The 25,101-nt window shown below is 40.7% G+C and overlaps 5 protein-coding genes across 9 annotated transcripts in view; 2 read left to right on the top strand and 3 right to left on the bottom strand.

The window, feature by feature from the left end:
* Window positions 1–263: 263 nt before the first annotated feature.
* On the top strand, window positions 264–9,272 carry LOC118430464 (urease accessory protein UreG-like). 5 transcript variants are annotated; one of them, XM_035841339.1, is made up of 9 exons: window positions 380–461; window positions 1,247–1,325; window positions 1,809–1,879; window positions 3,887–4,026; window positions 5,705–5,829; window positions 6,560–6,656; window positions 6,889–7,036; window positions 8,374–8,477; window positions 8,953–9,272. In XM_035841339.1, the coding sequence occupies exons 3-9, from the start codon at window positions 1,846–1,848 to the stop codon at window positions 9,082–9,084; spliced, it is 780 nt and encodes a 259-aa protein (XP_035697232.1). In that variant the 5' UTR covers window positions 380–461; window positions 1,247–1,325; window positions 1,809–1,845; the 3' UTR covers window positions 9,085–9,272. The 5 variants fall into 5 exon arrangements, with proteins under 5 accessions (XP_035697234.1, XP_035697231.1, XP_035697235.1 ...); XM_035841341.1 differs by lacking the exons at window positions 380–461; window positions 1,247–1,325 and adding an exon at window positions 264–355; XM_035841338.1 differs by lacking the exon at window positions 1,247–1,325 and having other exon boundaries at window positions 321–461.
* Window positions 9,273–13,525: 4,253 nt separating this feature from the next.
* LOC118430969 (urease accessory protein F-like) lies at window positions 13,526–17,594 on the bottom strand. Its single transcript, XM_035842000.1, has 9 exons — window positions 17,423–17,594; window positions 17,153–17,227; window positions 16,401–16,442; window positions 15,401–15,531; window positions 15,067–15,129; window positions 14,167–14,262; window positions 14,016–14,087; window positions 13,811–13,863; window positions 13,526–13,672 (listed from the first exon to the last, which is right to left on the bottom strand). The coding sequence occupies exons 1-9, from the start codon at window positions 17,463–17,465 to the stop codon at window positions 13,570–13,572; spliced, it is 678 nt and encodes a 225-aa protein (XP_035697893.1). The 5' UTR covers window positions 17,466–17,594; the 3' UTR covers window positions 13,526–13,569.
* A 183-nt stretch (window positions 17,595–17,777) lies between these two features.
* On the top strand, window positions 17,778–21,055 carry LOC118430601 (urease accessory protein D-like). The gene is made up of 7 exons (XM_035841576.1): window positions 17,778–18,066; window positions 18,277–18,438; window positions 18,874–19,002; window positions 19,398–19,489; window positions 19,793–19,992; window positions 20,292–20,404; window positions 20,823–21,055. Exons 1-7 carry the CDS (start codon window positions 17,890–17,892, stop codon window positions 20,898–20,900), a joined length of 951 nt encoding a protein of 316 aa, XP_035697469.1. The 5' UTR covers window positions 17,778–17,889; the 3' UTR covers window positions 20,901–21,055.
* A 29-nt stretch (window positions 21,056–21,084) lies between these two features.
* On the bottom strand, window positions 21,085–21,934 carry LOC118430128. The gene is made up of 2 exons (XM_035840838.1): window positions 21,907–21,934; window positions 21,085–21,860 (listed from the first exon to the last, which is right to left on the bottom strand). Exons 1-2 carry the CDS (start codon window positions 21,932–21,934, stop codon window positions 21,085–21,087), a joined length of 804 nt encoding a protein of 267 aa, XP_035696731.1.
* A 653-nt stretch (window positions 21,935–22,587) lies between these two features.
* The window catches only part of LOC118430602 (nucleolar protein 7-like), a 12,432-nt gene continuing 9,918 nt past the window's right edge, over window positions 22,588–25,101 (bottom strand). The window contains 6 exon segments of the mRNA XM_035841577.1: window positions 22,588–23,007; window positions 23,437–23,624; window positions 23,968–24,063; window positions 24,207–24,268; window positions 24,456–24,622; window positions 24,928–24,992. Of these exon segments, the coding sequence (XP_035697470.1) occupies window positions 22,811–23,007; window positions 23,437–23,624; window positions 23,968–24,063; window positions 24,207–24,268; window positions 24,456–24,622; window positions 24,928–24,992 (775 nt within the window). The 3' untranslated portion in view covers window positions 22,588–22,810.

Below are 25,101 nucleotides of genomic sequence, written 5' to 3'. Positions count from 1 at the left end.
AGGATATATTCACTCGGCTTATTTTAACTCCCGAGTGATATCTTGTTTCACGTCATCAGGCAAACCAAGGACGTTGTCATTCATTCGCCTTTGCAAGGGAAAAATTGAGACTAGTCCATGTGCAAAGAGGGGATGATTTGACTTAGGGCTGCCGTTATGAGAGGTTTTTGAGAGGCTTTATATCCTGCGACTGAATGAAACTGCATCTAAAATGTATAAAAATGTCGTATTATAGTGTCGGCCATTTGTTGTGAAACTGGTGGTAGTTTGCGGATATTTTTATTGTCGCCGGCTATTGTAATGGTTTCGTCCAAATCGGGTCGCTGACCCCGTCAAAGGCTAATGTGAGACTGAGGTAAGTCAAAGCGTGGTGGCCTTTTGGGACTACGTGCAATTTACGCGCTTCGACTTGTTTACGTCCTTACGACCTTGGTTGGTCTGAGTCTTCTAGCTGAAGCCTGGTGGTTTTACCTCCTTGTTTCGTGTAACATTACTAAACGTTTTATATGTAACGGTTAGATGTTTACCAAGAAGGTTTGGATTTGTGCTGGGGGATGAAGAAGTAACTTTAGTTATTTAGTTTACGTTACTCAGTGCGGGACAGGAAGGTGACACCTACCTACCTACCTAGTCCCTTGACCTCCTGGTCGTTGGGGGGACAAGGTAGACATGAAGATGGAGAGTTGTCTCCAGGACCGTCTGTCTTATGCTACAGCCTAGCTGGGGCAACGTCGCATGGAGGATTACAATTCCTCTACAGCCAGTCTTTTGGTGACACCACAGGCAGCTAATCTCCAGGCAGATCTACCGGTGGCGTATTTTTAGCTTGCAAGGACATTGGCCGGTGGAAACATTTGAAACCAGTCCATGTGCAAATAAGTGGTGATCTTGATTTTTAGTTACTGTTGTAATATAGCTCACAACTGTATAAAACTGCAAATGATCTGTATACAAATGTTAGATAAAAGTGTTGGTTATTCTTGATAAAATCAGTGAGAGTTTGTGGTATTACAAGGAACCTGTAAATACGTCATTACCTCCACCTCTAGTATTCATGGTTTTGTCCAAACCTGGGTTGTCTGAGGACAAGGTTAGTCAAAGCAAAGCTAGGAGGTCAAAGACTGGGGGGCCCTTTGGGGTAATGTTTGCTAGTAACCCAGTCCTCGACAAGCATATTCATGACTTGTTTACGACCTTGAGCTATATCTTTGGGGTTTTTTAACCTCCTTGATCTTATTAAACATAGATGACGTCTGTGCTCCGCAGACCAGTTCTCAAGCTGGGCTAAATCTTTAAGGTGGAAGCCTCTGGAACAGATTGAACTAGTATGTATAATACTAGTACTGTAGGTCATTTTTTTATGAACACCTTTGTCAGCAGCATACCTGCAGGGGCTACCCTCCTCAACTGGTCAGGTTCCTTAAAAGATCTGAAAAGTGGTGGAGGGAAGGGCCCTATTTATTAAAGTGGGGAGGGCCCTGGATAGTGAGAGATTTCATTTCACACAAGGTGAAGGCAAGGACGTTATATAACGTCCTTGGTGAAGGGAAACAAATCCCCAACACTTGAAACAGGTAGTCTCCACTAGACTCCTTGAGCTGGTTTTAGGAGCGAGCCGAATAGTATGAATTCGAACTTCTTTGCTGTGAATAATTTGCCAGGGAAGTTACATTTAATTTAGCAGATGATGGCAACTGGTCTGGCATCCTGTTTGCCCAACATTTACTATTTTTTTCCCAGTTGCCTAAGGAGTCTGATGGAGACTGATACTATAGTGATAGTAGTAACACATCTTTTGACTTTTGCAGGTCCATCTCCAAAATCACGGATTGAACCTGACATAACATGGCATCTGCTGATCAAGTGAGCTTCCTGAAAGGTAACTGAATTTGTGATAGTTTAATATCTACATGTGTATATCATGACAGTTTAATGTCTTAGCTGCTCTTACTGTTATATGGTCTTTAATATATTACAGAGATCCTGAAAACACATATACCCACCTGGGTCCCTAGGTCGCAACAGTCAACTGGTCAGTTGGTGGTGCTAAATCCCCACTGTTACACAACAAACAATGTAGCCAAATGCATCACCCAAGCAAGATAAGCTCCTTGGCCCAAGCAAAACTTGGCAATGTACCCAATCCATGTCAGCAATCAGGGCTCACCTATTGAGGTAATTTATGCAAGCCACACCTCCCATATGGTCTTTGATAACACACTAATTACACACTAATGCCTTTTTTTGAGTTGAGTAGACTCAATGTCAAAAACCTCATGGATAATGGTGATGTTGTTGTTTTGTTGCATTGTATGCCTTATAACTGTAACAACTAAGCAGTAAAATCCTTGAGTATCATGCTTTTGTTTGTTTGTTTGTATACCCACTAAAACGACTTATGGCCTAACACACCAGGCTTGTACTGAAGAGTACAAGCTGCATATCCGGACCAATCTAATTGATCCACTCACAACAGGAAGGTCCAATTCTCTTTTCCATAGGTGTAGTGGGTTCTTTTATGTGCTTAAGGTGTGAGTTTCCTCAAATAGACAGATATGAACCCAGGACCTGTGGGTCACAGGCTGAATACCCTGACGTTACGCCACATGACCCCTTTTGTGCTGGAAACAGATATTTTTCATTGGTTGACAAAGCTGTCAGCAAGTGGCTTTGTTTTTCTGTTTAAAATCAATTAACCTTGAGATCACGTGGCCATTTGACCACCAGTGCCACTTACATTTTAAAAATACATGTACCTGGTAACCTATGCCCCACTGACCAGAGAGGAATGCAGGTCAAAGGTAGTCAGGTCATCTGAGGACAGGCTGACCATGCTGTTGACAATTATGGTGTGGCTACTTAGTATTAGGCCCACTTGAATGTACAGCAAAATGCCAAAAGACAGTCAGGTCATCTAAGGACACTCATGTAATTTTACCTGGTGGTTGTTCAAATACCAGCAGTTTAATGTAAGTAATGACCATCAATTACTTTGTACTGTCTTATATAGACTGGTTTATTGGTTGAACACTCTTGGCAGCCAAAAGGCTGAATTGTGATATTCACAGTTACAAGCTTTTTACAAACACTACAGGTGAATACATCAATCACTTTATACACATTTGTAGCTAATTTACAATCATGATAAAATACAATAATAATTACACATCAATTTAAATAAAAGTTATTCACTGCTGTTCAAGAGCTTGACAATGTAAGGTAATGGACTTTGGGCATATCGTTTTGTGCGTGCTGGTATGGTGTCAATTTTGTTTGTTTGTCTCGTTTTCCTCCCCGTGACTTCACCTCTTGTGTATGGTAGCCAAGTGTGGTACAGGTTTGACTTGGCCAGCTTCTTTCCAAACTCCAGGCAAAGGTCCTCCCTCCTCTCATAGAGGCTCTATAACTTCAGTGCTTTGCAGGACTGCTCATATGAGGGGGTATGACCTAGGATGATCCTAGTTGCCCGTCGTTGGATTCTTTCGATCTTCTTGTGTTGTGTGTTCGTAAGGCCAGGGTCTTCTTCTTCACTAGTTTCAAAGAGAACTCCGCTACTTCCTGTGTATTCACATATTTATAAGCTGCCAGTCAGGTCATAGTACAGTCAGGTCATTTGACCTCTACGTTTGAAGCTAGTAGCTGGGGTTTGCATAATTTTCTTCACCATTCTGACAGGTTGTAACAAGTTAGCATTACATCATATGTTACATTTGAAACTTCTTTAATACTAACGTTAGAAGTTGAAAGAATTCATATGTTAACATATTTTATGACATGTAATGTTATTCCCAATTTTGGTCACTCTATAGCTTGCAAATTTGCCAGACCTGTTATGTTTTACATTAAGTTTATAAAAGCTACCAGAAATTCTTTGTGTTCTATATAGCTGGGTCTATGGATGATGCTACCAGTCAGGGACATCATCATCATCACCATGGAGACCATGGCCACACCCATGAAGCCATGGAGCATCCAGGGAAATTTACAACTAGAGATAGACCAGTCTTGAGAACAGACTGGAAACAGGTAAGAGTCATTCACTGTCTTCATACTTCCCCAAATCCTTTGCTTCAGGGTTCCAAATTATGGCTCCCCAGAATCGGAGTCTATGGACACAGAAAATTGTTCGTCAATATTTGAACACAGAGCACAAAATTTATTTGCCCGACAACTCATTAGTTTACGTGCTTTGCCGTCCTGCTAATGAAGGTTTTAGCTTGTTCCACCTTAGTTTGCACACTGAGACTAGTGAGAGCAACTGATATAACATCTGTTTCCAGAACCCTGAAGCAATGGGTTCTGGAAAAGCAAGTCCTTGCTATTGGCCATCGGCTTTAGAACTTTGCAAATAATCAAATCGCGAAAGCTTCTGTTGCAGACTCCTTGAAATATGTAATACACATGTAAGGCCAGACCAATCTAATTAATTGTGTCTCGGAATCGCCTGCCCCAATCCAAACTGAAAAGTGCATACAGTGTACACAAAAACTGTTGAACTTATCGTACAGTGGTAGAGCAAGATAAGTTGGTTGTCTGCCATAGAATGTTTGTTTGCTTTTTTAAGCTGAAAACTTATTATTCTTTATCTTCTGTAAGTTTTTATCTTTACCTTACACTTTTTGCAAATTGTAGCTTTTTCTGAATTTTTTAGAATATTTCTGCAAAATATCTGAGTCAACAAATTGTCTTGGTGTGCAGTGGCGGCGGCACCGGGGGGGCAGGGGGGCGGCTGCCCCCCCGGAAAATATGTTGGGGGGGCGTCGCCCCCCCAGAAAAGCAAGCTGAAACCTTGTGTATTTTTTTGATGATGGAAATTTCATTAAATCAAGCTAGTCTAACGGCAAAATTTACCCCCCAAAATGCAAGAAATGGCGTTTCAGAGAGTCCCGATTTCAAAATTTCGCCAGACCTCCCTTGTGACGGCCCGCGTCTTCGGCCCAGCACAATATGTTGCAAGAGTGTCGATCTCAAAAATCTTTTAAACTGGATTTAACTATCATACTTAGCCTAGTTTAGAGCAGACTGTGGCCCCCAAATGCAGGAAATCACGTTTCAGACGGTCAAGATTTCAAAATTTTCTCCGGACTTCCCTAGCGATAACTTGTGCCTCGGGCGCTCACAACGACATGGTGAAAATTTGTGTGGGTCATCGCCCTCAAACAATTTCTTTCTTTGACAAAAATGGCATTAGATTTAGCATAGTCCGTCAGCAAAATTTGTCCCTAATAATACAGAAAATGGCATTTCAGAGGGTGCAGATTTTGAAATTTCCCCAGACCAACCTTGCGACAGCTCGCACCTTCGGTACTCGAAATCACGAAAATATTTTGGGGGCATTGCCCTCGCTATTAAAAACCATGTGTCTTTCTTACAGAATTGCCATCAAATTTAGCTTAGTCTGGCAGCCTGGTCTGGCAGCAAAATTTGCCCGTCAAAACGCAGGAAATGGCGTTTTAGAGGGTCAAGATTTCAAATTTTCCCGGGGGAGCATGCCCCCGCACCCCCCTAGGATTGTCGCGCCTCCGGCGCGACGGGTAGCGCCTTCGGCGCTACATGTGTTGCAAAATTCTGTCAGTAAAGTTCGCCCCCCCAGACGAAATTTGCTGCCGCCGCCTCTGGTGTGGCATCAGAAAATGGTAGCTTAAGTTGGAGGGAGTCCACAGGGAAGCTGAATTTGTGATGATTTTCTTACGTTTTATGCCAGAGAGCCTTCACAGTGGGAATAGGAGGTCCTGTGGGCTCAGGGAAGACAGCACTGGTGCTGGCCCTGTGTAAGCACCTGAGGGAGGCCCACGCCATCTGTGTGGTCACTAATGACATCTTCACCAGGTGAGACAAGACTTTCAACTTAAGGTGGTTTCTCACTGCACTTGGGGCACCGGTGGGGCACTGCGGGGATAGAAAGATTACACAATAAAATTCAAGGCCACACCAATTTAATTTCTTGGTTCATGGATTCGCTCGCTCCTTTTTTTTGGAAAAAAAAAACAAAAATAAAAATTACCACTCAGCAAATTTTCACCATTAATGAAACCATTCACCAGCTTTCTGGTGTAGCAAATTGGCCTTATATTATAAGCTCCTTAAAGTGTGGGTACAAGTGCTGTTACTGTACAATAATAGTGTTTTTGTACTTTTTTCAAGCTGAAAACTTTTTTTCTTTATGTTTTGGATTAGCCGTTACCTTTACCCCAACCATTTTACAATTTTTATTTTCATTTTTATTTCGCCCTCTCGCTCCATATTTTTTATGAAAAAATCCGTGAACCAAGAAATTAAATTGGTGTGGCCCAAAGATTAAAAAAAAAAATTTTCTTACGTTTCGTGCATTTTGTTGTCTTCTAAGTCATACTCTAACGTATTATGCAATATCTAAATCATTAAAGAAAAAGCAAAAATGACGCAACTGTGTTGCAGTGAATGAAGCCCGCAGTGCCACACCGGTGCCCCAGGCGCAGTGAGATACCACCTTTACAGATCTTCTGCCTCTTAATTTTCAACTTATCTCTTAGCCTGTTATTGTTGAACGGACAGAGTATTGCATACATGTATGTTCCAGAGAAGACTGGGAGTTTCTGGTGAGGAACAAGGCTCTCCCAGAGGAGAGGATGAGAGCAGTGGAGACAGGAGGCTGTCCACATGCAGCTATCAGAGAGGTCAGTCAGTCAGCTGTAGTATACATGTACTTACCCTTAAATACTACTTAATTCCATGGACTATAGAGTATAACCTAGAATGGACATTGTTGTAACTAGCATCAACTTTCTTATCTAAGTTACCATACATGTTGTTTCTTGATAAGTTCTTAGACTTTCTTTCATCGTTTAAGATGTACATTTGAGTAATCAAAGATTGAATGCATTTGGTATTTTTTTTTATTGTTTTCAGGATTACTCATTGAATATGGAAACAGTGAAGGAACTGACAAAAAAGTTCCAACCTGAGATGGTCATCATTGAATCAGGTGGAGACAACCTGGCTGCTAACTTCAGTACAGAGCTGGCAGATTACATCATCTATGTGATTGATGTAGCAGGTTAACAATGCGTTCAATATTTTAAAAATACAATAAAGTATTAAAGCTGTCATCAAACCCCTAAGTATGTTCTTTTTTCCTCAGATTTTAGATAATGACATACATGTACAATGTAGTGAAATAAAATAGGAAACTTGCCTATTTTAATTCTGTAATTTGATTTAGCAACCTGCCTTGATTAGTTTGTGACCGATGATCTTAGTCTCTACCAGACTCCTATAGGTCGCTGGGAAAACCATAGAAATGGAACAAATAGAGAAGTAAGCCGGCCAGAAGAGTATGAGCCGGCTAGGGAACAGCTTGCGACCTACGGAGTCTGTGAGGAGTCGCTGACTTGAAACGATATAGAATTAATCCACCAATTATTTGTACAAAGGAAGTAACTCAGCGCTGGAGATAATTTAAATCATAAATTGACCAGCGCCCAGTAGGGCGCGGCGGGCGTGTGTATCAGGCGGGACACGCCTGGCTGTGGAACAAAGGTCAAATCGGGATCGACAACAAAACAAAAATTGATTTTTTTGCCAAACAATGCTTTGGGCAGTGTTTTTTTGCTATATATAAATATAATCTTTCGTTTTTTTTGTAACAGTGTTCTTGGGAGAGGTTAAAGTTTAAGTTAATTTTGTGATCAAATGTAACATAGTAACAGGTTACGCCATGGGTACGTTCCTGTGCGGTCAACTGCACCAAACAGCGTGAAAATAGACTACATTTTTTCCTGTTGAGAGTGTGGCCAAACTTTACCTTTTAGTGCAGTTTGGAGGCAAAAAGGACTAATTTTGGAAGGCAATGGCCGACCCTTGGGTCACGGCAATTGCAAACGGTAAGCATTTATTTTCTTGCGGGTCCCCGTGGGAAGTCCGACGAAAACATCATTTTGTCGCAAGCTGTTGTAGCCAAAAACGTCCTTGCCAATGCGACGCACATGCTCTATTGACATCGCAGTACACAAACGACTTCAGAGAACAACAAATGCCACAGAAAAATACCACAACAGTCGGCAGAGGAGTCCCTTATAACTTTGGCTTCCGTGACCACTGACACTTCCTGTCACAATGTGAAGACCCGTCACGGGCGAGTTGGAAAGCAATAAATGGGTAATCTAACTAATTCGCACCTATTAGATAGCGATTAGTGGACTTCAAAGAAGTCAGCGACTCCTCACAGACTCCGTAGGTCGCAAGCTGTTCCCTAGCCGGCTCATACTCCTCTGGCCGGCTTACTTCTCTATTTGTTCCATTTCTATGGTTTTCCCAGCGACCTATAGGAGTCTGGTAGAGACTACGATGATCTAGCCAATTCAGTCCATCCTCCCTTTCTATGTGTGTGGCCAGGAGGAGACAAAGTCCCCAGGAAAGGAGGCCCAGGAGTCACTCAAAGCGACCTGCTAGTTATCAACAAGACGGACCTAGCAGAGGCTGTAGGGGCTGATCTAAAGGTGAGGGAACAATTGTGTTCAAGAAGTTTGCATTGAAAAATCTAGAGATTCAGTTGCTGCTGTTGATTTTCCTAATGTCAGTTTTCTGTGGCTGAATAAAGTACATTCCAGTTACAATGGGTACTCTCGCGAGAGCTCAGATCCTGACGTGAACACACGCGAGCAGATTATGTTTTTACAATGCAGCCCCATTGAGCTGAGCTGTGCACTTTCAAACAATTTTAACCATGTAATTAAATATTTCCTAAAAGAACCTGTGCCTTTTAGGTCATATAAGGTTTTGCATAGAATGCCCCCTCATTTTGTTGAGAAAGTTGTAGTTCCCATAATATATTTGATGATAAAGAAGATACATGCCTATTTTCTTGTAAATTCTAACCATGTTGTTTCCATCACCTATATTGTAATTATCCACATGTATCTCATTCACATTTCTATTTTTCCTTAACCAACCAACTTTATCCCTTGTTACTAGGTGATGGAGCGTGAGTCTGCTATGATGAGGGATGGAGGACCCACCATCTTTGCCCAGGCCAAACACAATATTGGGGTGCCAGAGATAGCAGATCTCATCTTAGCTGCACACAAACAATCAGTTCCTCAGTGATGAATGCCTCAGTGTTGACGTGAGCCATGTGCTGTGTGCTGAAAATCTTTTTAGCAAGTAAGATACATGTATATGTTGTTAGCTTGGGTTTAAACACTGACTGTGTGCAGGACATTAAGCAATGATCAGGCTTTCATGGCCTGTAAGCCACGTCTTTAGTCAAACTTGCAATATAGGATGTCGGTTGAAGAAAAAATTGAATAATGGTTTAGAAGGATAGTTGGGCTTTTAATAGATAGCTTGATTAATTTTTGTCATTAGTTTTGCATCATGTGAATCATTGGAAGCAGATTATAAATTGACAGGTTGTGCCTTTCTATATGTAGTGGACTGGTGGAGTGTACTACATGTATATTGGAGAGGAGTATTTAGAAGAATATTTCAGTGAAAATTATGTCAGGCAATTTGGCAATACAATGTAATGTGGGCACTATAGCGGTCTAACAATGGAACTCATTTTTGTTGCAAAAGTGACTCCTAGCACTATACAGTAGAATCGCAACACTAATAAAACCCAAGACTTCAACTTGTTGCCTCCAGTTGCTAATACATTTCATTTTCCTATGAATAAGAAAGAATATGACAGCAGTTTGTAAAAAAACAAGAGTTGGAAAAGTTCTCTACAACCTGGATCAATTCTCAAAACTCGTACTACAGTATTACAGGAGAAAATATCAAACATCTTCAGTTTATGCGTGATGTTCTTGACTTATTCTGAAAAAACCTGTTGAGTGCAAACAAAAAGTATAGGGGCATCCTTGTTTTGCGGAGCAGCTAGGCTTATACAGTCACTTTGAACATGACTGGAAACCATTCTTTAACAGTCTGCCTGTCTTTTACCTAATTCAGTTTGGTATGCACTATGCAGTCAATTTGCTTAAGCTCAGGTAGCTAATTATTCTGTGCCTAATAAGTAACCAAATGTGTGTACCCAAGGCGGTGGCACTGCACCGGGTCTATATTGAATTCGCCCACCATTCTTTTTCCTTTTGTTCTGGGAACACGAGAGGGTATTAGAACGATATTCATACCAACTAAAAGCTGACTCCATTCTTTGTCCAAGAAGTTGTGGGTTAGCCTGTCAGAAAAAGGGAACCACTGCCTCCGCATTGAACTTTGAAGATTCATAGGCAGCTACAGCAGTATCTCAGGACTTCACTTGGAGCAGAGAAGGTCTGGAACATTTTCTTGGAACCTGTTGCTCTAAAACTACTGGGAGTCTAAGTAACCAGGGAAGGAGATCAGCAACAAGTTGCATCACAAGACCCAGGAAACCTCAATTTAAAGACGACAAAGTTTGTGTGAACAGCAAACATCAGGATGGGTTGGTTGTGGAGCATTCTCTGGCTATTGCTACTAATCTTCGTTGGATACCCCCTGGGATTCCTGTTTGCGTGGTTCTGGGTTCTCCTCGGTCCATTTTCGATGTGCATCACAGTCTTAAAAGAGCCAATCGAGCTGCTGTTCAGAGGAGCAAAACTGCCTATCACCTTTGCAGAGAACATGGTGAACCAAACCCCCATGTGTGGCTGAGGATACGTCATCAGCGGTGACCAACAACAAACAGCCAGGATGCAGCCGGGGAGCAGCATTGACTACTGTAATTCTTCAAATTGTAGTGACTGTAGGTGTGCAAGAACTTTGCTCAGGAAATTTCAAGGTATAAACTACATGGACAAACCATGCAGGCATAGACTTAGATTTTGATGTTGCAGCTCAAGTTGAAGTAAAATTATTGAGGGAGAAATAGCGGCATTTTAGAAGACAAACTCTAAATGAAGACAATACTTTCTTAGTTAACCTTGATTATGATATTGTATTGCATAATCTCAGTTACGTCTACACAGATGTTCAGTACATGTACCAGCATTTTATTAGACATATCCATTAGTTTGATGAGTACTTTCTCACTTCCTGACCTAATTAACATGGCAACAAATTACGGTTACAGGCCTAGGTACTAGTAGTGACATCAGCTGCGTAGGCATGCATGGAACCGAATGGTATTGAACCGTTAGGGGCATGTGCTGTCATTATGTAGTGTGTGTCTGTTATATATCATTGTCAACTCTACCTGGATACTTCCACGGCACTGACTTGCAGTCACGAATGACTGCCGAACATAAATAATGGATGAATTTTCTATTGTGAACTTAATCTGTGTACAATTACCTTGTGCTGCCTTTTTTTCAATAAAATGTTGCTGTCATATTTAGGGTTTTGATTGTGTGGTGATTGTATCATGAATTATAAAGCCCCTAGTGATAGTTTGTTATGCCCCAACCACATGCATGCTCTCTACTCCCACCTTACTTTCAGCTTGGCTGCCCCTCTATGCACAGCCAAGCCAACACAAACATTGTTATGCGAGTGTTTAGAAAGGGCGTAGATCGTAATTTTCAAGCCCTGAGGGGAGGTTAACTTGCAGTGTCTGTGGCTGTGCTTTGATTGTTATCTGCACATCTAATAGGACAGTGACGTCTTAACCTCACAATCACAGAGAGGGACTTAGTCGCTGATCCTCCTGTGATTACGCCTGACTCACTTCTACTCGTCCTTCTGAAGAAAGCTCCACGGGCAGTTTCCACCAGGGGAGAGAACAGAGTGTAGCCTGAAACACCTGCCATACTGAACAGGACCATCTTTGGATAAGGACTGGACAGTTCAGCTGGATCTGTGGGACATTGTGCTTGGAACTACCTGAAACAACACCACAACGTGGATACAGAGAACTACAGCTACCACAATTGGAAGACCTGGTATATCAGAGACTGTATGCTCTCAGTTGGCGCTATATACCTAGAAAGTAGTGTTGCCATTTTCATAGCTGTTTGACTTTTACTGAAGAGTGCCTTATCATCAATTGCTCTGAAACAGCAAGGAACTCCAACAAACTTGTGAAAACTTCGGCTGCAGAAACTGTCATACCAAAGCCACCCTACTGGACTTAGACATTCCTGACACGATCTGCAAGAATTTCAAGGACATTTGAAGGACACTTCTCTGGAAACCTGATGGTTGAAGGCTAAGTTTGGGGTTTGAACCTGTGTGGTCCCAAATAACTCTAATCTGCAGTCTGACAGGTGTGGGTAGCTTGTACAAAGGTCAAGGATTTGTGCCAATATAGGAACTCAGTGTCCTAATTACGTCCATAGCTTGTCTATTGCTACAACTTACTACAATTCTCTGATTTACGGTAGAGTGCTGTCATCACAGTACTTTGGAGTTACAGTGTGTTGTTATAGCAGTACTGAACATACAACATGGGCAAATGTGACTGGATGTGGAGCATTTTGTGGCTCCTCCTACTGATTTTCGTAGGTTGGCCGCTGGGGTTCTTCTTCGCCTGGCTCTGGGTGCTGATTGGTCCGTTTGCTGTCTGCATTTCGGCCTTAAAATCGTTAGATGAGCTACTTATAAAAGGAGCAAAGTTACCAATCACCTTTGCTGAGAATATGGTGAAACAAACACCGATATGTGGCTAGAAATCCTCTGGAAGGGTTTCCAGTCAATGATTTCAAAAAGAAAATGACATCAAAAAACCTATATTTTTGGATAGAGGTTGGTGAGAGCAAGAAAATTTAACAATAACCTGGTGAGAACAAGGTGAAACAAACACCTAAAAATATATGTAGTTTACATAGAATGAAAACTATAGGGATGGACTACAAATGATAAAGAGGGGTAGGGTGAATGTTGATAATGGAAAAAAAACTGGGAAAGAGAAAGAAAGTTTGTCCATTATATTTACATACCCTTTCCCCATAATTCACTCCATTAAAAATTGTGTGAAGATTTGAAAATGAAACTGAGTAGGAACTTAGAAAGCTTACCTATCACATTTTACACTTCATTTGCCTCCGCACTTTTGTACCTTGATGTTTGTATTCATGACAAAGTCAGCTTTTGTAGTACAGTCAGTGTGTTATGTAAAATGTTGACAGTATTTGTGATTTGGTGTGATTTAGAATCAGGACTTGCTGTAAGGATTATCTTTTCTCCATGTCACCTTTTGATACGGCAGGATTATCAATTCATATCATGTATAAAATCTATCTTGGACTGGATATGCTCAATGGTTACTGCAATTTAGTTCAAACTTTTGCACTTGAATCATGCACAGAGTGTGCCAAAATATGTCATACAAGATCATTCCATGACATCTACATGTATCATCTTATCTGAAACAAAGAGCTGAAGTATCCATTATTAAAGGTTTTGATCAGAAACATATATCTTATTAAGAATGTTGTCTTTTTTTTACTTCAGACTTATAAAGTTGACATAATGTTTCCCACATTCTCTCAATTCTCTTGAATATAGGCTACTTATCTCCCCATATGCAGCTTTACTTGAGGAATTTTCTTTGTCTCATTCCCATATCAATTACATGTACATCATTAGCTATATGTAACTCTTTCGATACTACTTTTCAAATGTTCTTAATCAGATACAGTCTTACGGTGTTTCAGAAATATCCTGATGTTAGGAGTGGAAGAGTTTGGCAAACATGGTGTCATGTGTGTTCTGTGTGATGTCTACCAGGGGGAAGGTCACACAAGCTTCCTCCACTGCACGCCTCAGGTTCCTGAAACAGTACATGGAACTCCTCTTAAAAACACAAATGTTCAACAGTGGTGGTAAAACACCTTTTGTCAGCAAGGTAAGGAAATTTAAATCTTCATTTAAAAATATTGATTTCACCAGAATAATAATAATATCTTACCTTCTGATTATGTTATCCACACCTTGCTGCAGCTCAAACTGAATTCTTTGAGCCTGGAAAGACAAAGGCAAGGTAAAGTTAATTTTGAAATGGAACGAAATAGACTCATATGCTATGCTATTGAAGTGAAATAAACTTAGTAATGAGATAAGATTTAACAATTTTTTTAAAAAATACATCTAATAATAAAACAACACATATTTACCTCAATGGTTCCAACATTGCCTAACCTGACAGCACTGGCTATTATAGTTCTCAGCACCCCAAACACAAACATCTGAAAAACACATTAGAATGTTTTCAAGTTACAAAAACAAAATTAAAATCATTGACAACTATGTTGAGTTAACCTTTACCTGGTGAGCCTGATGAAGGTCCAGCTGTAACACTGCACTCAGGAAACCAAACATCACAGCATAGTGACCATGGAGTCTGTCCTGTTCTAGTAATGTCTGTGGATGGATACAAACACCATTATCATCATCATGGATATATATATATACAGAGCTCAAAATACTTTTTTCTGCATACCTACACTGGTGCAGGTAACATAGAAAATTACCTGCACCAGACAAATTTTACCTGCACCACTCGGAATTTAGGAAGTATGGATCATACTAAAATTGTTCAGGAACCATAATGATTGCTATTCTTTGTTTCTTTTATACTTTATAGGTGGTAACAGCCAATGCAACTAAGAATAATCCACATCCACCTACATCATAGGACATTTATGTATAAAACCCAGTACATGGACCAGTACAGGTTAGGTGCAGGTAGACACCAGAAATACCTGCACAGTTCCAATTTTACCTGCACTAACCTGCATATGCAGGTGGTATTTCGAGCCCTGATATACATGTAGGATAGAAACATACATGCGCAATAACAGCATTTTAATTCATTCACAATTGATGTAATGGCATATTGGTGGTATGACATATTTTTACATGACTTGATAACATGGGTATTAGTCGGACATTTCCTTTTTGCTGGTACACTACTTACATGTATATGTGCAGATTTCTTTATCACATAGGTCACTTGCATACATATTAAATATCAGAATCACATCACAATTACACCTGAGGCTGTATTGCTGGCTTGTATTTCTAAATTTTCCTCCAGGGTTCTGAATCTGATGCTTTCAAAATTTACCAAAATACAACATTTTAATCCTTGACATACAAACATGCTAACTTTATACTTATTTCTTACTAGCGGCTTAAAGATATATCATTACACTGGTACTGTACCTCTATTCTTCTGATCTGTTCATCAGGGAATATCTTGGCTGCTGTCACAATCAAGGAATTCCCCTACAGAAAATAAAAACATCTTTAGATTAACACCTCAAATCTCCTCCGAGGTCAGAAATATATGATACACATATAAGCGCCACAATATAAATCACTTGTTTAACAAATATAGACTTTAAATCAGCCGCCCCCGAAACCTTAAATACCCCCCATATGTGGCTATGCTATAGAAATTTTTACGACTGTGATAACAGTTTGACAGTTGCATAACACGGAAATAAATCTGTGATGAGTTTGTGATAAGGAATGTATGGGATGTCCTACTACACACCTGTCTGATGCTGGCTCGGTTGGCCACATGGTTGTTGAGACAAGCCTGACACCTGGAGTCCAGGTCCGTGAGTCTGTCCTGGTCCATGCAGCTGTGGTATGCAGCTGTCACATAAGGTAGGCTGAAAGAACCTGCGATTGCACATAAAAGAACCATGTTGTATTAGATCGGATGATCATGATGTATCAGATTTTATATATGTGAACATGACCTTATACGTCATGTATGCAGGGCTCTAGCCAGCGTCCGTTTTTCCGTCAATTGACGGAAATTTGCTGCTTGTGACGGAAAAATTTTAAAACCAATCCGTCAACCTTGATGGACAAAAATCCTTGGTGGAAGCTACAGGCGGCTTGGGGATGCCGTCCACGGCCGTAAAAGCCACACACTGTTTGTTTTGCTGTTGATTTTATTGTTGACGAAGTGTGTCATTGCCCTTTTGCATACAATAATGTCATTAAAAACCCGTGTTTCAAGGTCTCAGTTCAGTCTATATAACTCCTGGAATAGTGTTTTCACTACAATGGGAACTGGCTGACGGAAAAAAATTCGAGCTGGCAAGAGCCCTGCATGTATGCTAGTATTGTAGTAAATATTTTCATGAGGTTGGTAAATTACTCATATAGTAAGGTTTTTTGAAACACAACCAGAGTTGTACTCACTTCCAACGTTTCAATCAGACACCATCATCAGGGATAGAATGACTGGATCTGATTCTTGCTGAAATCAGAAATCAGCTCCAGTCATGAACAGAGACGAGGGGGATACAAGCTGAGCCACATTTGGGACGGCATTCTTGCTGCTGCAGCGCCACCTACATTGGCTATAAGTAGCAGCAAGAATCAGATCCAGTCATTCTAACCCTGATGATAGTGTATGATAGACATTGAAACGTTGGAAGTGAGTACAATTCTGGTTGTCTTTCAAAGAACCTTACTATATGGCCTTATATGCTTACATTCCAGTGATGTACTACTATAAAATATAACTTGAAACTTACCTGCATTCTCCATACACTGTACGGTGAATTGCTTGAAGTTTTCTAAAAGTAAAACAGAAATAAAGCTTTCATTATTAGTCTCCAAGCAGACCCTACGCCGCCTAAAGAGATAGCATCAAAGCTGGCAAAGGAGTATAGCCGGCCAAAGGGAGTCAAACGGGCTGGTGCCGCTATACTAAGTCCCTTGCCAGCTCTGATACTATTTCTAAGGCACCATAGGGTCTGCTTGGAGACTATTCATTATCAAGGCAATCTGACATTCAACTTAGCATAATCAGTTCAGTTCAGTTCAGTCATCCATTATCATCAGGTGACACTATGAAGTCTCTCCAGATGTCTCTGTCGCACATGACAGACATAAGGTCTCTGCCTTGGAGACCAACGTCCTCCTACCCTGGATATCAGAGTACAACTTAGCCGGCTAAGGGACTTTACGCCTTCACTGCGTGAGGCGTATCTCCCCGGGCCGGCTGAAGTCGGTTTACGGGGCTATGTTGCTAGCGGCCCGGGAAAGAACCGTAGCCGCGAGCGCTGTTCTCTGGATACCAGGGTAACGTCCTCCTCGATCAACCTCCTAAGGGTCTGAGATGGTCTTCTAAGCAATACAAGTTAGTAATTTGTCAATAATGCTTATCAATCGTGTAGAATAGATTAGTACAATCATGGTACATATTGGATGTGTGAAGATCAATAAAATACATATTACAAATCTAACAATTATCTTTCATGTTTTAACAGCATTTTTCCTTTACCTGTGGTGTTGACAATGCCTAATTTGATGGCTGCTTCTAGACCCACACTGTGTGAAAACCCTCCAGTTGGAAAAGCTGTGAAACATAGAAGGTAACATGAGTTACAAATCATCGACACAGTACATGTCACTCAATCAGTGATGCCCCAGTTAAGTTAGAGGGTTATATCAAAAGAAGAAGAAGATCACCATTGAAGAGAGTGCAACTGGAGAAAGTGAGAGTCACCGTTAGGAGTTACCTCCTGTAAATGTTCTACAAGAAAATTGTCACCTGAATCTGAGATCTGAAGTATTGTAACCAGTTTCCCATTCATTCTGAAGTAAATTGGAACCAAAATTTAGACCTCACGCCTGAGTTTACACAAGTTTTCATGCAACTTCACTGACTGCAACTCTTTGGGCATGCAACTTCCTTTTTTGGGTCAAAGGTTGACTAGTCCACTATAAGTACGGGGTTAATTAAACTTTAATGATCAAATTAACAAAGATAATTAGACTTTTATCTAGTCATAATGAAACACGAAATTATATCAAATATTGAATTTAATATCTTTATTGTTATTTTGTATTTATTACTTTGTTTTTTGTTAAAATAATCAGAAGTCTTATTTTTCACCCCTAAAACATAAATAGTATCACCAAAAGTATGGCCGACAAGGAAGATTTTCAAGAGGAGCGCAGACGAATTTAGGACGTGCTTTGTGAAATTACTAGAGTTTAGGCATTGTTCATTCATCTATGACAAAGGAAATGGATCTGTCTGTATGTACAGAAGAAGATGAATCGGAGACTAACTACAGAACTGAGAAACCGCAGTGCCGACCCGAGGCAAGGGGGAGGGCGGTGTTTCAGCCTACCTGGGAGAACGGGCAACTTGTTGCAGTTACCAATACCGTACTTCAATACACATACCCGGTAAGGGAAATGGTTACAAACCATTCATTTCTTTATTTTCGAATCTTTTAGCTAAAAGTGCAAGCTTGAGCTAGTTGTCCAACACTGCCACATTCCACACGTTCTACTAGAGTATTAAACTAGACAAAGTTTTTTGTCGTCTGCTAAAGTTATAAGTTATGGTGGATTACATCATTGTTTCCTCCTTTTCATGTCATACTTCCCTCACAGTTGAAGTTACTCCTACCTCAAAATGTCAGTAAGACAAAGACTTGCCAGTGGCTGTATGTCATCACGTATGGTGGTGGTCTGGTGGCAGGGGACAACATCCAGCTGGACATAGAGCTGGCGAAGGATTGTACAGTTGTGGTCACTACACAGGCTTCTACTAAGGTATTTAACTTCTTAAACTACAAAAATGTATATATTTCAAAGTAGAGACTCCAAAGTAGTTTCTTTGTAAAGATTTGTTGATTTTTTGTAGAACAAATTGTAAGTTAGAATTTATTAACATTATAGTACAGAAATGTCAAAAAACATGTTGGAAAATGGGAATACTACAGTACATAAAGAATGTCTTTACATTTCTATCCTGTATGTTTTTCATGTTTTGTTATTACTGTTGTTGTATCTTTAAAATGCAATAAAGATTTTTTAAAAACTTTTAACTATCATTTCATTTATTCACTCCACATGTATCGCTTCAGTCACTCAAATAATATTTGTAATTGCATTGGTCGTCAGATGTGAAGTATACAAGTAAGTAGAAAATGTGATGACTTTATATTGGTACATAATTGATCTAGACACTTCCATGTTTCCTTGTAGGTTTTCCACAGCGTGGACAATCTGGTGACTTGTCAGACAGTAGGGGCTCATGTCGGAGCTGGCTCACTTCTGGTGTTCCTCCCCGATCCTGTGGTGTGTTATAAGGATGCAGCATACAGACAGGAACAGGTAGGTATATAAGGCTAACTTGATTTGGTTATATGGATGATTGCGTGATGCGTGCCAATAAAGAAATATTGCCTTTATTATGCACTCTGCCAGGAAGATTGAACAAATGACCAAACACACAGTGTGGTATACCAAATGATAGATTCTCATTTTACAGCTTCTTTGTATGATTTACAGCATGGTTGAAAACTTTTTTTTTTTGAGACGGTCGAAAATTGATGTGCATGCTGATGTCATCTTGGTCTAATAGGGGCCTACAAGTGAGGAGGAACAAGGGTATGAGTTGTCAGAAGCCTTGCGATGTTATCTAAGGATCAGTGATAGTCAAAGGAATAATTTCTCACTATTTAAAACCATCTCTATACTTCTTATAATTATATGGATGTCTTGTGCAGGTTTTCCATTTGAACCAAGGTTCCAGTTTAGTCCTGTTGGACTGGTACACATCAGGGAGAATGGCACGGGGAGAATGCTGGGAGTTTCAAAGGTTAGTCTTCGCTAGAGTGGAACTGTGTTCAACGATTTGAGAAAGATGAATCAGATCTCGTCAAGAATTTTTCACACGTAAAAGCCGTCTTATAACATTTCATGAGCCCAATGCAAGATATGAATCATCATGGCACATTTAATGATCCTACAACATCTTATCTTTGATATTCTTTTGAAGCATTTGTGCAAAATTACAAGACAGCATATTTTAATAAATACATGTACAAAGGAGCTGCTGGTAATGTTGTCACACAGCACATAAGTTAAGAAATCCGATCTATGAAGACCTTCTCTTTTTCAGTTACCACAGCACCAACAGTATCTACCTGGAGGACAAGCTCGTGTTCAGAGATGTGGTGTGCTTACAGGACACTCCATTGTTACCTGTGCACCAGGCAATGGCACAGTACCATGTGGTGGGCATGTGTGTTCTTATTGGTCCTGCCCTGTCAGATCTCTACAATAAACTACTGAAGGAACTTGGCAGGAGTAAACCTTATGGTAAGTACACATTCTTAACCATACTCTTGTTGAGTTAGCCATTGGGGCACCAAAGTTGTTTTAGTTATGAAGTAGCAGCGAGAAAGTTAAACATGTGAAGGCAAGAAAGTTTTATGTAATGTTTTGGCATTGCATTCATTGATGTTATTGATGTTAAGTACACAAAGGTGCAATAACACTACATACTGTCATACACATACATTTTGAATCTGTAATTTGTATGAGTTACTGAGCAGTTGTGTGGCAAACAAAAAACTGTACTGAGTCATCTAAAGGTTGGTACATGTATGTTCTTTTAGGTTACAAGTACACTAAAGAGGTGGTTGTAAGTATCAGTCCTCTGAGGTTTGAGAGGGAAGGAGAAGAGATCCATGGTACAGTGGTCAGAGTCATGGCTTACACAACCACACAGGTGAACACAGCAGACTTATTACTGTGATGTAGCTCTACCCTGGTTACATGTTATGTTTGGCACTTGTACTGTGGATGGTAATGTATTGTAGTGTGGGAAATGCTCTTTTGCATACTAGTCCATGGGCAAGAGGGCACATCAGTACAATCAGAGGGTGATAGGTTGGAGGGCTAATAACAAATATAAAGCTCCTGTACCAGAGTAAATGGCTATCACATCAAAATATATACCACAGACCTTCTACTATTCAGAAATTACAATGAGAATTTGCCACCCCAAATGGGTCCTGGCCCATGGAATATGATATAAAATGGTCGTAGATATATGTATGTGTCAACAGTTATCTAGACCACCAAAGTATGAGACTATGACAATATATTTTTTTACTTAGAAATGCTGTTTTAATTGTTCTTTTCAGGTCTTCACTGAGATGGAGAGAATTCTACAAGATCTGTTCCCCCGGCTAGGAGGAAACCCTTTTGCAAACAAATACTAACAGATAGTCTGGATAGACAGACTGATAGTAATAATATTAAATACTAACAGAAAATTTTTGCAATACATGTTGTCAACATGTCATGATTTCTACTCAGGGGAGATGAATTTATAGTAGTTTTGTCCAAATGATGTCCACAATGTAAGAAACACTATTTGTTCAATCAATCAATCAGCCGCGGGCATCAGGGGAGATGCATAGCGGCTGTAGACATGTCCCTCCAAGATGTTCTGTTTTCAGCCAGAGTTCTCCAGTCAGATCTGCTGACCCCTGTGGTGTCCAGCACATTGAAGACTTGGTCCTCCCATCTGCTCCTAGGACGGCCTCTGGGGCGCCTCCAAGTTGGATCTGGAACTGAGGTGATCAATTTGATCACTTCCTGGGTCGGTGTTGCTCTGGAGATGTGTCCCAGAAGGTTAAGCTGGTACTTGGTGATCTTCTGGCTGACCGGGATCTGGTTTGTTGTGTGGCGTACTACTTCGTTGGTGACATGGTCCTGCCAGCGGATGCCCTCGATGTTTCTAAGGCACTGTGAATCGAAGGAGTCCAGTTTCTGTTTCAGTGACTTGGTGAGAGTCCATGACTCGGCTCCATACAGGAGCACTGAAAGAACCAGAGTGTTGTACACCTTCAGCTTGGCCGTTCTGGAGAGATGTTTGCAGCGCCATACACGGCCAAGGCTGGCAAAGGCTGCAGAGGCGATTCCGAGTCTGCGCTTGACATCTTGGTCAGACTTGCAGTCCTGCGTTATAACGCTGCCGAGATAGGTGAAGCATGAAACCACCTCTACTGACTCTCCATTGATCGGTGGACAGGTAGGTTGATCAAGAAAGTCACTGAGGGACTGCACCTTAGTCTTCAGCCAGCTGACTTCTAGACCCAGGTTTTGACTCTCGGCTGAAAAGATCTCCAGCGTGCTGACAAGGGCATCGAACAACTCTGCAAGCAGTGCCACGTGGCCTAGTGGTGGCCTCCTGTAAAATCTCCTTGAAAAAGAACAGCCCACCTGCGAAGCCACCTTTCAGACCTGACATCGCAAAACTCCAAGACACAGCCCTCCGGCAGAAATTTTGCGATGAAATCACCAGGAGATACACCAACAATCAGCCTGCTCCTCTTGATGTAGAGTCAGCGTGGTCTCAATTCAGGGACAACATCTCGGACTCCGCCAGAGCAGTCCTCGGGAAGAAAACGAAGAGCCACAAACCCTGGATTAGTGAAGAGACTCTGACGATAATTGAAGAACGCAGAAAAGCCCGCCTCACAGGTGACATAACAACCTACAGAGCTCTGAACTCTAGACGACAGGCACAGCTCAGGCGAGACAAGCAACGGTGGCTCCTTCAGACTGCAGAGGAAGTGGAGTCAGCCAGTGCTGCTGGAAGACATAAAGCCGTGTACGAAGCACTTCGTAAGCTGGCAGGAAAAGCCATCCCATCAGCAGTCGGCCCTGTGGTGGCCGAAGATGGCAGCGCCCTTCCAACTACACAAGAGCAGCTGAACAGGTGGAAGGAGTACTACTCCAACCTGCTTAACAGACCTGCACCATCTCCCTCCTCAGACACACTTGAGGAACTAGCAGACGCGGCAGTACCGGACAATAACATCAGTACCGATCCCCCTACTGACGACGAGATCAGCAGGGCCGTTCGTCAGCTGAAGAATGGCAAAGCTGCCGGGTACTATTTGTTGACAATTGTAAATACACAGGAGGTTGCAATTTTTGGATATGGTTATAAATTCAGGATTTACAATATTTTATATCCTATAGCAATCCATATTGAGCAGTTCATGGACATGATGAACTTTATATTGAAAACAGTGAAAGATGTACAGAGAAATTGATATCAAGTTGTACATTAATTATCAGTAAATGGTATGAAGCTATGTATTGACCCTCTTTGATGATATTAAAGTTCTTTCAGTGGGTCAATGCCATCTGCAGGACCTCTTAACTTCTTTCTCTGGGCCCTTTTCTCCATCTTAAGGAGAAGCTTTCTTTCTATGGCTTCCTTCACTCTTCTTTCCTTCTTAAACTGTCTTTTCTTCATCCAGTATTGGGAGTCCTTTTTCTTCTTCTTATTGGTCTTTTTCTGTTCCTTCTCTTCTGGAATAAAAATGCAACATCAAATACAACTTATTATTATTATTCACTATACTTCATTACCCACACCATGTCATACATTTGTAAGAAATGTAAGAATTTTATATTGCAGCAGTAACATTTTAACCACTACTTCACTAACATTACAATAAGTCTTTAATGTTAAAGCTGTGCATCTAAACATAACCTCAGCTACAAAGATGGTGTTGATTTCAACGCTAACACCCAAACGTTTTAATTTTTTTCCAATGCTAAATTTTCATCTTTGTGGTAGAATTAACACGCTTTGTACCAAAATAAGTAAAATAATTGAGTCTATTTAGGCACAGCACTGGTACATTGATGTACTCTGCACTTGTACCTATATATGATTTCCACAGCATAATTGTACTGGTACTGGTTACACAAGCCTAGCTTTGATATAAAACCAACCTTGGACTGTGAAGTGTACTGCAGGTTTGTGGTTGTGTTTGTTCTGTGCTGCCAGACTGGTCCCGACCGGTTCTCTCCGGATCCTGGTTCCGTACAGCTGGTTCTGTAAGAACTGTGCAGCTGTCTCTGACTTGGGTCTGGTTTTCTGCACCTCCTCATCCAGCACTACTGCCTCATACCCTTCTCCTCTACAGATACAGAAAAAATGTTTTAATAGAATATTATTAATGAAGGGCAATGTTAGATGCAATAATGACTTTGGAAGAAGCCATGGTGATGGAAAATGAGTCATGTATGTTTTTGAACACTATAGCTATGCTATATACTAAAAGCTTGTCACATTGTTTACTCTTACTGTCTTGGTGTGAGAGGTTTACATTTTGCAAATTTTTGTCTATTTTCTGATATCATGACATAAAAGGACCATAGTTCTTGTTTGCACACAAAATGCAGCTCAAACGTGAACATGATAAATTACACTACTTTGTTATACTCTAAAAGTCACAGAATGTCTGTTGTTTGAACACTTACACTGCTCTGGCAGGTTTGTTTTTTCTTCTCTTCACAGCTTGGCTTGCCTTTGTCTCCAACTTCTGCTGCTTCAACTGTGTCTTCATCTCAAGCTCTCTGAAACAGGACAATCCAGGAGAAAGCAGTTGTCATTCAAATTAGTTATGACTATGCTGCTTACTTATTAAGATTTTTTCATGATTTTACAGTAAGAGGTAACAGCAAAAACCACTGCAAACATTTCAATATATATACAGTACCTTGTTCTGGCTGCTTCTACCTCCTTCAGCACATCAAGGGGCAGAGGCTGGATCTTCTGCTTCTGTTTGAGATAAGGCAATAATTCAGGACTTGCTACAACAAAATCAATGGAACTTTGTTTTGTAAGAACACTCTGTTATCAACAATGGAATAGACGGGTTATGAATCATTTACAACATCATACATCCATACTCTTGAAGTCCTCAAAAAAAGATATAAACTATACCGTGATGAAAAAAAATGAATACCTTCTGCTGCTTGAAGAGTTCATCCTTCTTCTTCCTTTTCTCCTTGGCTGCGTCTTCCGACTTCTTGGTTTCCTTGATGGCCTCTTTCATGGCCTGCAGCGCCACCTGCCGACTTTTGGTGAAGGACACATCTTCTGGTGCCTCATCATCGCTGTCACTGGGAACCTCTGCAACAGGTAAACATGGCTTTACAAGTGAAAATTATCTAAAGTTTCTTTCATGATGGAAGATAAGAGGTAATATTTGGGGAAACGAAAAAAATGTAAACTATTAAGTCAATTGTGCATGGTTGGCTATGGTCTCACATCCATATACAAATGTAGTTATATTTTGGCTTTGTTGCGGCTTTGTTCATTACCATTTCTTGAAATTCCTGTTTCCAAAAACATGCACATTTAAATGCCTCATCAGACATTGGTGTACAAACTTTTATAAAGTTTTATAGCGTTGATTTAGCAACTTCATGACGTACCTTCTGTTTCTTCCACCTCTTGTTTCTGCTCGTGTAATTCTTCCATTGCTGTCATGTTAGCTCGCCTGTTGGACAATATTCACAATTAAAGACATTTATAAGGATCACGGCCCATTTGAAGTATGGAAAGTATGCAAAGTCGCCAACACACAAGAAAGACACGCTTGGGGCCCC

The sequence above is a fragment of the Branchiostoma floridae genome, chromosome 14 (assembly GCF_000003815.2).
Source record: "Branchiostoma floridae strain S238N-H82 chromosome 14, Bfl_VNyyK, whole genome shotgun sequence".
Classification (NCBI taxonomy): Eukaryota; Metazoa; Chordata; class Leptocardii; order Amphioxiformes; family Branchiostomatidae; genus Branchiostoma; species Branchiostoma floridae.
Note: the sequence above shows the minus strand (reverse complement) of the source record. Positions and strands in the feature narration are given on the sequence as shown.